The sequence below is a fragment of the Struthio camelus genome, chromosome 1 (genome assembly GCF_040807025.1).
Source record: "Struthio camelus isolate bStrCam1 chromosome 1, bStrCam1.hap1, whole genome shotgun sequence".
Lineage (NCBI taxonomy): Eukaryota > Metazoa > Chordata > Aves > Struthioniformes > Struthionidae > Struthio > Struthio camelus.
Window position 1 is genome coordinate 98,874,637 of NC_090942.1, and position 15,147 is coordinate 98,889,783.

The window sequence follows — 15,147 nt, forward strand, 5'->3', positions numbered from 1 at the left end:
ATGTAGAAGTTCTTACTATCTAAACTTTATCTATGCTTCCCAGTTTTGGAGGGATAGGAAAGAATAGCAGTTTCTTTTGCCTCTGAGGACTAGAAGAAAAATGCTAATATTAAGACTAGGACCAAATTGTCATGCAGTGATACCTGAAGTCTGGCATAGATTAGACTTAAGAGAATACCTAAAAGATAAGGAGTAATAAACTTTGTTGCTAGGCAAGGCTTCTGCCGCTTGCTAAATGGCTGTCAAATGAAGGGCAAGCACATAGCTGTGAAACATTGGCTGTCTTACAATGTGACTAGGTGCCTTGAGATGTAGAAGGGAGGCTTTCCAGAGGCCCCAGAATAGACCTTTTTGTAAACTGGCCAAACCTCTGCCCTGTGGTTTTTGCAGTATATGGCACTCTGGTCCAGAATGTGTTGTCAGATGTTTGAGATACTCTGTTAAAGGGGCAGCTGATACTCCTGATCAGAGCTTGATTTTCAAATCTGTGGCTCAGGCCTTGAGGGGGAACAACAGAAGTTGATGGAACGGTCAATGTTAAGGAAACAAAAACTGCTCTTTTGCCTAGTCTTAAATTAAACCCAGTCATTCAGACCTGGGCTTTTTACTTTTAGCAAACCTTTTGTTTGTTAACTAATAACCAAGTACTGGTAGACCTGTATATAGAGCTGATGATATATAAAATATATGGATCCTTAGAGTTCTTTCCTTCTGCCTTTGAATGGGAAATTATCAAATAAAGCTAGCATGCTCATTAAGTCCTCCTTGGCATATTGTAAGCTGCATCATTGAATGGTTTAGATAGAGAAGTTTGAAGGGTTTTTTTTTTTTTTTAAAGACTTCAAGTTCATGTTTTGGTTCTTTGGTTAGCACTGAAACAATTATGTTCTTTTTAGCATGGGTTTTCAGAATATAACCTTGTAACTGTTTGTTTAAAAAAAAAAAGTCAAACATTTCACTAAATTGTTAACAGTTTAATCAGCCCTGTTTAAAAAAAAAAAAGAAAGAAAAGTCTCTGATTCTACATGCAGAAGTCTTCATGGCTGATTCCCTCTCTCTCTCTCTCTCTCTCTCTCTCCCCCCATTTCAAACTCCTGGCTTCTACATCAATTTTATCAAAAAAAAAAAAAAAAGATATTTTGGAATTTTTTTATTGCAGTGAAAATAAGATACCATTAGGTTCATAGGTGTATATCCCCCCCCACACACACACACAAAGAAAAAATTCACTGTATATATAACTGAAATACCTCATACTCAGTGTGACCAAGACTCTCCTAGACTTGTGCACAGCAAATACTAGAATACCTTTAAGATATGCAAGATCCCAGCTGACACATTTGTTTTGATTTATATCATACAAAGGGCTGATACAGTTCCAGATACTCCACCAAACCTAAACCTTAATAACATAGAAGTATATAAATTTCTAATTTTAACCAAGCTTTCTTTCATGCTCTAAATGGAGCAAAGGGGAAGACGTGGGTGGAAGGGATAGCCTGCCTCCCCGCACACCGCACTGAAAATGCACCGCTTCTTAGCAGAAACGATACAGAAGCCAGCTAGCCAAGCTGCACAGAAACAAGTCTCAAATATGTTTCTAAACCGTACAGTTATGATGATCACAAGGCCTTGGTGCAACAGGACAGCTCATCCTTGCTGTTGCAAGAGCAGGGAGGGACTCGGGGTGCGTCTTATAAACGCGCTGAGGACTTGTGCTGTGCTGCTGTAAGAGTCCTTGGGGGTCACAGCAGACTGACCTCTGTCTCACAACGTCTGGTTGCAGTGATATTAAGTAGATATTAATTATGATTACTTTTTGCAGTCTTTTGTTATTTGGGCTTATTTACAGTGGTTTATATAAACATTTGTTTGACAGCTGGCTCTGATCCCCATTCCCTGCCACTCAAGACAAGAGGTTGCTTGCAAGAGATCTGGTGAGGTCCTCGGGAACACGTAGAAGAATTCAGTGACGTCGTACTGTGTTTAAATCATCAGCCTGTGAACAGTAAGTAGTTCTTACTGTCACTTAACGTTAAAAAGTATCAGGTGGCTGTTGGAACACGTAGGCCAAGAACTGTTGACTCTTATCTTTGTAAAAATAAATAAGCGTTAGTGGAGGCAATGTGAGACTGTTAGCGTTCTAACTGTAGCAGCAGTGTTAATGCCTTAAATAAGAGAGATTTGGTGACTGGCCAAGGCTCCAACATACCTGAACATGTAACCCCCCACTCTCTTCATAACTTCAAAACAAAATTCAATTTTTGAACCTCAGGAGGTGCTTATTGTTGGGGGAGAGCATTTAGGAGAGCTGTAGGCGCAATATTATGTTCTGTTTTGCTAATGTCAGGTGACAAAAGTTAAATCAGGCAGCTCTGCAAGATAATTTTTCCACTGAGGTTATGTTTGTGTTTATAATGGAGACGCTTTAAAATAATGCTAACATTTTTCTAGCAGAACAGTTATATCCTACAAATCATTCACATGCAAACGAAATATTTCTTTCCACTAGAACGTTACACTTCTGAAACCATTACAGTAGCCTCCAGTGAGGGGAAAAATACCAGACAGGGATTTAAAATGTGTATTTTATTTTTAGTTTGTGCATATATCTTCTCCTTTCCTAAGGAGACTTTTTGCCTTGGTATACAAACATTCACTGTCCATTTCAGAGTTAAAGAATAATGAACTTTCATAACCTCTGCCACTTCTGATCACCTCTTAGGAATGTCACTTTATGCAGAAAAGCCAGAGGTAATCGAGATAAACAGACATTCATACATTTTAGCCATTCATTTAGAAAACATCTGTATCCATCCATGCAATGTTAAGACTATAAGTAACTTTGCAGCAGTTACATCAGAGCCCATTGCTGTGGCAACAAGGTAGTCTTTATCTCCCACGTCCCTTCTACGGCTTTCTTTTTTTTTTTTTTTTTTTTTTTCCTCCCCTTTAAAGCCGCTTCCTGAAATGAAAAACAGAAAAGCAATGATTAAGTTAGTCTCTTTCAAACTTTGGATTCAAAGGCTTATACTAGGCAGGCCTTACTGCTTTCCAGCTGTGGAAAATTTAGAAGCTGATCCTTTTCAAGATTTAAAAAAAAAAGAAAGAAAGAAAGAACTGACACTGAAAAATGCAAGCCGCAGTTATTTTCATTTAAAAAAAAAAGTATCGTTGATCATCTTGGACCATGAGGTTTTTGCTACTGCAGCTATTTTTAATCTGCTCTCAAGGAATTGTACTGTAGTATCTTTCAAACCAACAAACTATCTCAAACTTTCTGACTGCTACAGCAGTACAGTTCATAGGAATGTGTAATGCAAATACTTAATTTTTTTTATAGCCTTTTCATGGTTAACTTTCATCAAAGCACACAGCTCAGCTTGGTTAAGTACTTGGAAATGTAAGCTTTCAATTATGACGTTTTGCCCACAATACCAGACAATATTGTGCTAGTGTCCTGGCATTTCAAGACCTATCACGTGAAGAGTATAGAAGGTCACATGAGAAAACATCAAAAGAATTATCCACACAAGACATTTCACTCACATTTGATGCTGCCTAACAAATTCTGCAAACTGACGGTCTTTAGCATACAGCTCTATAATTCGAATTCTGTCTTGAATTTCCTAGAATACAAGAAACAATTGTAGGTAGACAAAAGAACAGAAATTAGAATACTACTGATAACTGATTTCTCTTTCTTGAAAAAGGAAACATTTATGCTTTGTTATTTCAAGGAGAAGAGCTTGAGATTGGGCACTCCAGTACTAAAAATACATATTTACACTGATTTTTAAAGTGAAGCACTTCCGTTCTGGAGTCCAGTAATACTTCAGTGCTAAATCAGAACCGGAGTTCAGAGAGTGTGTGACATTTCAACAGGACTTAACAGAACCATTTATCTCTAATAGATACTTTGCCCACAACCCCAGTTACAGGCTGTATTCACACCTCTAGCAGTTGTTCAAGACTTTAGCATTAGTTCCATAAATCCCTTCTCTTCAGCCTTCTAGAGTAAACCCTGGATACTGTGCTTGCAACAGGGAAGGAGAACAATGTGATTAACCTGTAGGTTGTAAAAAGGTCTGAACTTTGAAAAAACTGTATAAAGGCCTGGACGCTCTATAACTGTGCTTGCAGATGCCACTTGGCCGTAAAAACCAAAGGCTATGTCTAGCAAAATGGGGGGGAGGGAAGGGGGGAGAAGAGTTACTTAAATGGTCAGCTCCATCATATGAAAGTCATTATAAGTCCTGTCTGTGTGCCCAAGAGCAAGCAGGGAAGGAAATCCTTTCTCTCTCCTGTTAAATAGCTGCAGCCGGAGTTGCAACTTGTATGTCTAGAGTATTAGGCTCAGGGGAAGATTGAGGCCACCTCTAGGATTATAATTCCTGAGTAAGCTAATTGTTGTTTGATATTTTGCATGGCGCTATACAACCAAAAGTCACTTACCTCCTTAGTAAGCTCGCTGTTTTCATAGATGTGCCTTATCTCTTCACTGCTGTACTCCGCGGATGTCTCTGCGCTAGTCGAACTGTAGGATGTCAGCTGGGGGTATCTCCGGTAATAGTGGCTGTAGCCAGTGGTGTCGCTTTCATACATGGGGTTGTATTTAACTGCATTCTCAATGGACGAGAGGCTGTCACCCTGCCTGGGGGAGCAATAAACAAATGGTGAGTTTCTCTGCAGCCTGGAACAGCAGCAGATGGATTAAGGAAGCCTGCCATTTAGAGGTGTGTACATCCTTTTGCTTGTCAACTGTAGGATGTAAGACTTACTTAAGGACAGAATTGTACTTGTTGTAGCAGATGTGCTTTAAAACATTAGATGTTCTTTTACCCCAGTGAGTCCTCGGTGTCACTCTTCGTGTACTGGTCTCGAAGGGTCCTGGCCAGAAAGAAGATCACAGCAGACGCAACAAGAAGGAATCCTGCCACCGAAGCAATTGCAATACCCACGACAAGTGGCTCAGACACATACTCTTCACAGTGCTCCCCCCTGTACCACCAGTTCTCTCCTACACGACACCTGCAACAAAAAAAGCACTGGGAAATAAAACACCAGCAAAAACTGTCACTTTGGTTAATGTAAGCTTATTTAACTTCCTGTTATGACATGGCCTCAGTTAAGTTACCTCAATAAATACCTTTGCATTTTCAAGAACCAAGTTTTTCTTCCTTGTTTTTTTTTTTTTTAAATTATTAACAGCCTTTTTAATATTACTGAGTTGAGTGAATATAGGGAGCAAAATAAATGGATAATGCGTTTGTGATGATAAAGGCCTGTGGCTTTTGCAGTTTAGCTAGAGTAATAAATCTTGTGATAGAAGGTGTTTAGGCTAAGTTAAAAAGTGTTATGCCTTGATTCAGCCTTGCACAAGATGTATCAAACACTAACAAAACTGCATTCTACCTTCAATGTTATTGTGATATAAATGCAAATGAAGGTGTGTTAAATGAGCAGAATGCTTTTAGAGTGTAGCAAGCTCCATAATGGTTAGTTAAATAAATATCTAGAATAGATGACTAGAACTAAAGTGGGTGTCCACAACTTATCATTGAATCTGTACCCCAAAACAGCATTCATTATTTCTGCCTTGACGTGGTTTTAAGCATGAGAATTTGTGATGTTCAGGCTGACTTTGAATTTAGCAATAAAAATAGTTAATCTACATTTTGTTGATGTGTTTGGGGCTTTTTACTTTAAAAACTGGAAGAACCATAAGGAGTTATGACCATTCACAGGAATGAACCTCATTAATAAGAAGCATCAGTAAATTAAATCTTCTAACATAAATATCTGAAATAGTTTCTCAAAGTAGTAACCAGTGCTTAAAATTTTTCATAAGAGTTCTTCATAAATACTGTCTGGAGCATGCTTACCCATTTCTCATAAATGCTATTATACAAATATGAGAAAAATCTATATTACATCTGTGGTAGAATTGATTTTTCATAGCTTTAAAAACATTTTACTGTTTTTCATGTTAGCTGTTAGGACTCTTAAGATTGACCTGAAAAAAATTCCAGGTAAGCCTTTTAACAAAATCACCGGAAGTAAACGTAAATAATAACTATTACTAGCATCAAGCTTTTTTGCAATAATTCTCCCTGACTTTGTTGAGAGGTATACTCCTTGTTTCTAAGCATAGACTGTTAACACTGAGAAGGAAGAAAAAGAATTAAGTGCAGTACCAGAAAGAGCATATATTTAGCTATATCTTTTAGTAAGTCTTCTCAACTTTCTTTAAAACGTAGACATCTTGTTCAAACGCAGCTGTAGCTTTTTAAAAACAAAAAATTGAATCAGAGAGTCTGCACCTTGATCTTTATGAATGATACCTGATTTTTTCCCAAGTGGCCAAAGATTTACTAGTTTTTTCTTAACCAAGAGCACAATTTTTAATGTTTCATGCTGTATTATGCCTTTCAGAGCTGACTTTTTGTGATGGAATAAACTTACAGATGTTTTATGACATTATCTAACATTTTGGTACTTGAGAAAATTTCTGGAGATAGATAGATAAATTCTGTCCCCAGAGATCAATGAAGTGATGTGAACAACTGAGTATGTTCCATTGCTACTACTTTTCCCAGTTAGTTTTCCTTCCTAACATTTCCATTCTATTAAGGAAATTTGCTACTACCTTATTTCAGAGCTTTACGTAAGAAAACTAACACTGGGACCTCCAGTCAGCAGCATTAGGTGGATGTTAGTCATTAACAGCGCTGCTGTTACACGTTATCTTACAGAACTTAACCAGAGGAGTGAAGGAGACAATAAGGGGTCTTAATACAGGAAGCACATACTTCAGACAGAAGGGTGACCTACCTGCATATGGCCCCTTGCCCAGGGCTTATGTCACACTTCCCATCGTTCAAGCAGAAGTTGGGTTGCAGATCACAAATGCTGTTGCACGGCAACCCGTCAATACTTAGGTAGCCAGGATAGCAGACGCACTCTGCTTCCCCGCTCCAGCGATTTACTAAGCATTCGGAGAACTCGTTACAGGCCTGGAATTTGCAAGGATCTGCTTGATCGCCTGAGAACAGACACGACAGAAAATACTAATGATTGATAGCTAATAACCTTAATAGAGGCAAAGCACTGTCACTCTCTTGCCCTGCGAAGTAGCATCTCTCATGATCTCTTAGTTACAATATTCAACAAAAATCTAGCATGTGGCATTCATGTGTTGCAAAAGGATTTGCTAAGGTGAAGAAGTGCTCATCTCCCTGTCTGTAAAACGGATGCAAGTAGTATGGCCAAGACCATCCAACAAGGCAATCAAAAAAACCGAACTATTAAACATTCTTTTTCTTTCTGGAATATGCAGTGCCTCCCCTGTCACCTGGGACTTTATTTTGCAAAATAGAGTAAAACACAGCTGACCCTTCAGCATTCCTCCTGACAGAAAAACTAGGCATCTACACAGGGAAGGGCAAGGTGACTTCAAGCAGGCAACACCTACTGGGAGGTGATTTGTCTTTGTCTGCAAAGAACACGAGAAGCTTTGTCGCATTTGAGACTTCTTGCTTGGATCATGCTTCAGAGGACTAGCATACAATTAAGTGATTACACTATAAACAAATTTTCTACACTAAATAGACCATCTTTATAATAGAGCTGTCTGAGAGGAACAGCTACTGTTGTCAGCAAGTCAGAACTGCTGCTTTTCTCTAACCTTACAATGGGAAATACTTTTGGGTTGCCTTTAGGGTAAACTGCTGACTGACTTGACTTAGGGGAAAAAAAACTTTCCTCCATCTCAGGGAAATAAATTGAGAGGGCCTGTAACATTTTACTGCTATCAAGTCCTGAACTCAAGAATGAGGCAAGAGCTGTTGTTATCTGTGCAGGTACCTACCTTGCAGCTAAGCTGGCTGCCTCCTGGGGGAATGATTACATGGAAGAAGTTGAAAACAACCATGAAGATAACATATGTATGTCTTGTATGTAGGTACATGCCCAAGAGACTTGGGCACCGCTCTACTCACCGACCAACCTTCCCTCTGACTCCACACGGAAAGTGCAGTGGCATTGCACAGAGTATAACGTGAGCCAGTTGCGCCTCTGTGTTTCTATAGGGGCCCCATATAGTTTACTCAGTCTGGATCCATCTGTTCAGTCACTAAACAGTTTTTTTTTTTTTTTTTTTTTTTTAACTCTATGAAAGACTGTCTTTCTAAACCCGTCTCTGAAAAGTGGTGGGCAATTTCTGAGATGCTGGGATCCTAAGTAAGTTCTTAAAGCAGACATTGCTCCTAAAACCCCTGCTCCGGCAACTGCATTTCCTTGCATCCTTACCCGATTCCACATCCAGAGAGTACTTATCGATGGCCAGGTTCATGGTGTGATAGGCAGTGTTGCAGAAGTCTTCCAGAATCAAGTACACGGCATTGGTGACGTTCCGAGGCACAGGTTTGGCAAATTTCATTCGGCTGTTCACCACAATGCTGCCATTTCTGAAGTTCAGGATTTCCAGATTCTGGAAGCCTGTCAGATTTGACTGAAGGTAGGGAACAAGCTGCAACATAGGACACAATGACAGAAAAGCTGAATCTTTGAATCTTCTACTCAAGTCTGTTATTGCATCAAAAACAGAGGGAGTCTGAATTATTTTATCCAAATCCCTCAGCAAGAGTATCAAAACTTTATGCAACTGAGACCCATAGTGGCAGCTTGCCACGAGCCAGAGTACTCCGCACAATTCTTAGAGTAGATCAATTTGCAGCCAGTTTCCTGATCTATGAGACAGAAATGTAAATCACAGGATATATATGGTGATCTAAGCACCAGGCATACTCATCGTCTCACAGCATGAGAGATGATCTTATAGCCTGTCCCCCTTCTCTCTATCCCTCTCTCCTTTGCTCCCTCCTTCTTCCAAAGCAAAATACTCATTGCAACCAGGAAATAGGGATTTCCAGGTTAAAATTTGATAATTGGTGCTATAATTGGTGCATCTTTTATAAGACGTTGCTAGCCGTTAGCTATTTAAGAGACAGTGGGCTATGTTCAGGGACAGTTTAGCTCCCTAAACTGGCTCTTACTTGGAATAGGCTGAATGTGTGCAGAAAGGTGTCTCCCCACAGTCCCAGGTCACTTACTTCTCTTTCCCCATAGAATAAATAAAGAGCACTCCGGAAGCAAATGAAGGGAGTGTCCCAGTGATTTCAGCTACACTACATCTACTGACACCTGCTGAGCATCTAGTCCATACTGCTCAAAAGTTAAGATAATTATTTCCTCAGATTTTGAGACACTAATGACTGAATTAAAATTTTTTCTGACAGAATTTTACCATGGAGGAACCATACTAACAATACATCTGTAACATCCGTCTGAGTTATGCTCTGCATACTACAGAGCAGACAATTTATTTACCAACAGTTTATTTACCAACAGTTTTTGTCTGTCTATCTGGTAATGGATATTTAGCAGAGAAGTGATTCTTACCAGTTCCAAGAATCGTTGCTCTAATGCTTTATATTCAGGAGAATTTTTATTGAACAGGTCCTCTGAAAACATCATGTTGGTAACTCGAAGACTGAAGAACACCACTAGAGCTCGTGATGGGACAGGAGTACTGTTGCGATTTTCATGAGTGGGCCAGGCCACGCTGGCCATCTCTGTGGACTGGACATTTGTTGTTAGCTCTACGTGACTCTCAGTCATGCCCCTTCCCTCCTCACTCAGCTCAGGAGAAGAGTGGACAGTGCTCACATGATCCAGCTCCACTGAAATATCCAAGACTGTTGTTTCATCTTCCAGCTTTGTTGAGGTAGCCAAAGACAGCGATACTGTGGATCCCGTAGGAGCGAAATGGGATGGAAGCGCTACAGTATCTGTTGTTACTCTCACTGTTACATGCGAGTTCATAACAGTGCTAATGCTACTGGAAACATAGGTGTCGTGGTCCGTATCACCCTGTCCAGCGAAGTCCTCTAAAACAGTGGTCTGATCTATTACAGAAGGAACTACAGTAGAAAGCTGAGGTACAGTTGGTATTGCTGATTGCACTTTGTGATCTGATGTCTTCTCCAGTGCTCTGTCAGTAGGCCAAATATCATCTGGTTTCTTCATCACTGATCCAGTAGCTTCTTGGCCTGTCAAGGGTGAATCTAGGGTTTGCTGCTCTTTTGTGGAAGTGTCAGCACGTACTGTGAAAGGATCCATGGCCAGAATAGTTTCTGAAGAGCTTGTGTCCAAGTGGCCTGTTGTAACAGCTTCAGCTACATCCAACTGCCCACCTGTGGATAATTCTTCTGCCATTGACCTGTCCTCGTTTTGGTGTTCAGCTGCTTCAGAAATGATCTTCCGACCCACACTGAACTCTTCAGGTTGTTCCACACTGAGGGTCCCTGTGGATGTAAGAAAATTATCTTCTACAGACATATCTGTATCCTGTGGTGAGACAGGGTCCTCTCCAGTTGGCATGTCTACAGAGGAATAATCCACTGAAGGCTCCAAAAAAAGGGATGGTTTAACCAAAGAAAGATCATACATGGCTGCTGTTTCCATCTGTGTAGATGGTTCCACAGATGATGGCTCTTCGGTCTGTAACAGAGGTGCAGGCTGAGTTGTAGTTTCTGGAAAGACAAATATTTCAGACTCATCCAGGAAGTCTTCTCTTATATTGGTATTGGTCATACCTTCATTCTCGTCTGCAGAAGGATCTTCCTCTAATTTCTTCCTAGAGTTAAGGATATAGTCTAAGATCAGGCCTTCAGGAATATCCTCAGTTCTGATTAACAGAGACTCATTGTCATCAGCAAGCCAGCTATCAGGACCAGGGTAGAAAACTGGTTCCAGTGTTGCTGCTCCCCAGGGCCAAATATTGGATTCCATTTCTTTTCCCGATCCATCAAAAGCTGAACCAGACCCATCTTCATTTATAATTCTATCTCCAAGGTATATATCAGTTTCACCTTCCGCAGGGTCTGCTTCTAAGGGAAAAGGAACTTCTTTCACGGACTCGTGCGACACAGAGTCTGCATTACTACTCTCTGCAGCGCTACCCCTAGCTACTTCTTTCTTCTCAGCAGATACCGTTCCTTTAGTATCAGTCTCTGTGACTGATGAAGAGGCTGATGTTGGTGCAGAAAGCAGAGGAACTACATGATCATCTGTGGATGAAGGTTTCTTTGGCATGAGGTAAGGAGGGACACTTGAAGGCAGAAGAAAGTCTTCAGCTAGTCCAGCATCGTCAAACCCTAAAAATCAGTTTCCAATTAGTCTTTGCATGCCAAAAAAAATGGTCAAATTCATTCCATTTTATTGTCCATAGATCTATACTCAGCTTATTTCCCATGATATATATTGGCTATTTTATACCACAGTCAGAAGAACCCCTGCTGATCTCCCTATTTTTGATTCTGATATTCTGTGGACTAAGTCAAGACTGCAGAATAAACAATAAAGCAATAGCTGTGTGGCACATCCTTAGGCTAATTAGTCTACTTCAGAGAGCAGTTATCTCTGCGTGGCATCACTCAGACATGCCCTGTACGAAAATATTTTTGTGCAATTAAACAAGTGTTATGCATACACAATTTCCTGGGGGGGGTGAACAGGCATTATTAGGTGTTACAAACATTTTATCGTAACATCTTGTTCTTGGGTGCAGGGCACACCGGAAAGGTGAAAACAATCATACAGAAATATACCCAGTTTTTAGATCTAAGAAGTAATTTTGCTGCACTATACCTTTGGTGAGTATCAGGAAATCCAGAATTAAGCTTTAGTCAATGACATTAACTTACCATCTAAAGAACTGGGGACTGAAAACCATTCCAGAGAGTCCACAGAATCGTGCCCTAATACTGATGGGGCGACCAAACGGGGAGTCCGATTCCCTTCCTCTAAATTCAGGCCACCAGGCAAAGAAGTGACGTCAGCCTCTGGGGAGAGTGGAGCTTCAGGTGTCAAGCTGACCTCGGAGTCCAGATTTTCAGGCCTTGGCCGGATTTCATTGTCATTGGACTGTTCACTACCTAAAGTGAAATCTGGTTTGGTGAAGTCGAATGGCAAGGTATTGCTGGCCGTTGATTCATCCGCTGAAGGCCATTCAGCTACAAAGGTGCTATCCTGAAACATAAAACCATAACCTCTATTACAGGAGAAGTACTGGCCATCCACACTGGGGTGAACATATAAAGGGCGTTAACCGTCAGCCAGCAGCAAAATCGGGTACTACTGCCTCTGTGAGGAAGTAAATGCATAGCAGCAAGACACGCCAAACTGAGAGGACTAGCAAAGGTACTCCTTGCTAATAATGTATAATGTATATGTAAAATGTGTGTCCTGGTGACCTGCATTTGAAGCCCGGCCACGTCCATTACAAAGGGAAAGAAGCTACACAGATTCTTTGTAGGGCAGCTTCAGTTACAAGAGGTTTACCATCGACATCACATCACCTTTCCTTTCCTTTCCTGAAAAAGGAATCCATCCATTTCTAATTAAATAAAAGTTTCACGCACACGGTAGTGCCTTCCTTATCAGCCATTCTGATGGCTTCTTATCAGCCATTGTTTATCAGCTACATAATACAATAATTATGATATTATTATAATTACTATGTTAAGTAAAGGAGCTTAGAAACCAAACATGAATCTATGCATGCCCTCTTGTGATTTATTGCTATCTTCTGGTATGTTGGTATTAGAATACGAGAAGGAAACAAAAAACATAATATAAAGAAGAATGTTTAGAATGTCTTTAATCTGAATTTTAAGAAACGCACGCGCAGAGAGAAAACTATCAGCAGTACTGACGAACAACAAAGAGTGTGTATAATGAATCTGTGAACTGCTTGAGCTGTGAAAAATGAATTTGTTTTCAAATCCCTTTCCAATTTGCACACCGTTTACTTCCTACTCTATACACCAATCATTACTTGGTATACAATTAGAATACTTAGCAAACTGTACATGTCTTAATATTAACCTATTCAGTGTCTCATGAGGTAAGTATATTGGTAAAACTCAAGGAAGAGATTAAGTTATTTGACTAAGACTGTAAAAGCAAGCTAACTGCTTAAAACTCCGGAGTTCCAGTGCTTTGCACAGGCACCTGCCCAGATGGCTATGCTATGCAATAAGCTGGTATGGACAAAAAAAATTGAGGTGTGAAAAACTGCCAAATAACTTAAACAAGAACCACTTTACTAAAAACTAACCAATTGTTGATGGCAACCAGTAAAGTTTAGTAAGTATTTTTGGCACCTCTGCCCACTTGAGGTCAAAACTACATACTGATTTAACCACTCCTGAGGCTCACTGTTCCTGTCTAATCTGTTTGACTTTACTAGCATGAATAATCAGGGCAAGCTTAACTATTTTTCAGTTTTAAATTTTACTTCTGCCTGAAATATATGGATGAGTTAAATTTTCAAATCCGTTCAAGTTGCTTTTGAACAATTCTGAAACAAGCCAATTAAGGTATTTTTCTTATCTGTCCACCTGTACTGATCGTGTTTTTACAGCCAGTCATTATTCCATCACAGTCCTCTCCCATTTTAGCATTTATATGGTAATGATTAGTTGAAAAGTACATATACGTATACACACATGTGCTCCAGCAATTATCTTTTTGGCAAAATTGACCACTATAAGTAAACCTGTGAAAAAAGTTATTGTGCAAGATTAGAAGGAAACTGCCCATATACATTCCATAAAGAATGAATAAGGACTAGCAGTGATAGCTTCTCAATACAGTTTTTTCTGTGAGCATTTAGTTGCCAGGAATTGCACTTCATTTATTTTAACGTGGAGAGATGTTCCTATGACAACTAACATTATTCAGAGATTCTTGTTACAGTGCAATATATTATATTAACAACTTTAATATCATATTGGCAAGTTCAGTTCTTGCTAATGCCTTCTGAAAGGCTTACAAATATGACAGATGACTGCAAACACAAAACCCCACAAACTCCCTGATTTTCCATTTTCTGCTGCCAAAAAGACATTGTATTCAATAATCCAATGCATTCTACCTGCTACAACTCAACAGAAAAAAAGTACAGATTTCAAAAACTAGACTGAATTTTTTTTTTTTTTAAAAGAGAACTGTAAAACTCCAAGAGAAGAATTAATGATTAGTTGATAACATCTTCTAGTGACTAGATGGTGAAGTCATGATAGTGCCACATTACGCCATGACCCTGTAAGATAATACAAATCCAACCTCCAGAATCGGGCAAAGGAAAACAACAACAGAATTCTTTTTCATAGGCCACAGTTCTACTTAACAGTATCTACTTGAACCATAAAGGATAGGCTGTGCATCTGTGCAAATAATCACGATTAATCATTTCACTCTTGCTTATTGTTTGTCTCTAAGCAGTCTGATTCTCTTAAGTGCATCCAAAATTATTTCCCCAAAATTATCTGTGTATTGTCGATTTTACATAGGTGTTTTCTGGATATACTCACTATCTTTAATTTTTATATAATCAGATATTTTGACTGAAGACATAAGTGACACGATATTATTCATAGGCCATGATTAGAAAAAGTAAACTCTAGTAATATTTCTTCTACAGACTAGTCCCTAAGACTGGTTTAAGATCAACTATCATGGCAAAACTCGTCTCACCTATAATATCTTTTTGCCTGTATATCTGTTAAAGCATCCACAGAAAGAACGTAAGGATGGCAGAATCCTTTGTCCTATTAAAATAACTATATGCAACATTAGAATCTAGTTATATACCTCTAGTAAATAGAAAGCCCACACCTGAAAGCTAACTCAAATTCACGTTCATCCACACCACGTTTAACCCATTTATAACAAAACCCTGTGAATCTGCATTTTAGACACCATTGGTTAGTTTTAAAAACTCAGGGGACACTAACATGAACATACAAATATTATACCTGGGACTGTTATAACAAGAATTTTTGCTTCTATGCAGTCACTGAGAATTTTGCTTCTGTAAGGATTTTAGGAGTTAGCCTGAAGTTTAGTGTCTGTGTTCACAACACATCTCCATCAAACATAGGTGGGTCTGGGTTTTGTGGCATGAACTGATCTCACTTCTTCTTGGAAGGCACACACCTGTGTTACACAACAGAGCACAGTGCAGAAATCTATTGAACAAACCCTTAAGCCCAGACAGTGCTCCACTATACAGGAACT

The 15,147-nt window shown here is 39.5% G+C and overlaps 1 protein-coding gene across 1 annotated transcript in view; it reads right to left on the bottom strand.

Annotated features, from left to right (window-relative positions):
* Positions 1 to 3,545: 3,545 nt before the first annotated feature.
* Positions 3,546 to 15,147, bottom strand: part of IMPG2 (interphotoreceptor matrix proteoglycan 2) — a 63,046-nt gene continuing 51,444 nt past the window's right edge. The window contains exons 12-18 of the mRNA XM_068954392.1: positions 11,769 to 12,093; positions 9,463 to 11,219; positions 8,311 to 8,530; positions 6,835 to 7,045; positions 4,843 to 5,031; positions 4,456 to 4,654; positions 3,546 to 3,629 (exon numbers count right to left, since the gene is read on the bottom strand). Coding sequence (XP_068810493.1) covers positions 3,546 to 3,629; positions 4,456 to 4,654; positions 4,843 to 5,031; positions 6,835 to 7,045; positions 8,311 to 8,530; positions 9,463 to 11,219; positions 11,769 to 12,093 — 2,985 coding nt within the window. The remainder of the gene's footprint in view (positions 3,630 to 4,455; positions 4,655 to 4,842; positions 5,032 to 6,834; positions 7,046 to 8,310; positions 8,531 to 9,462; positions 11,220 to 11,768; positions 12,094 to 15,147) is intronic.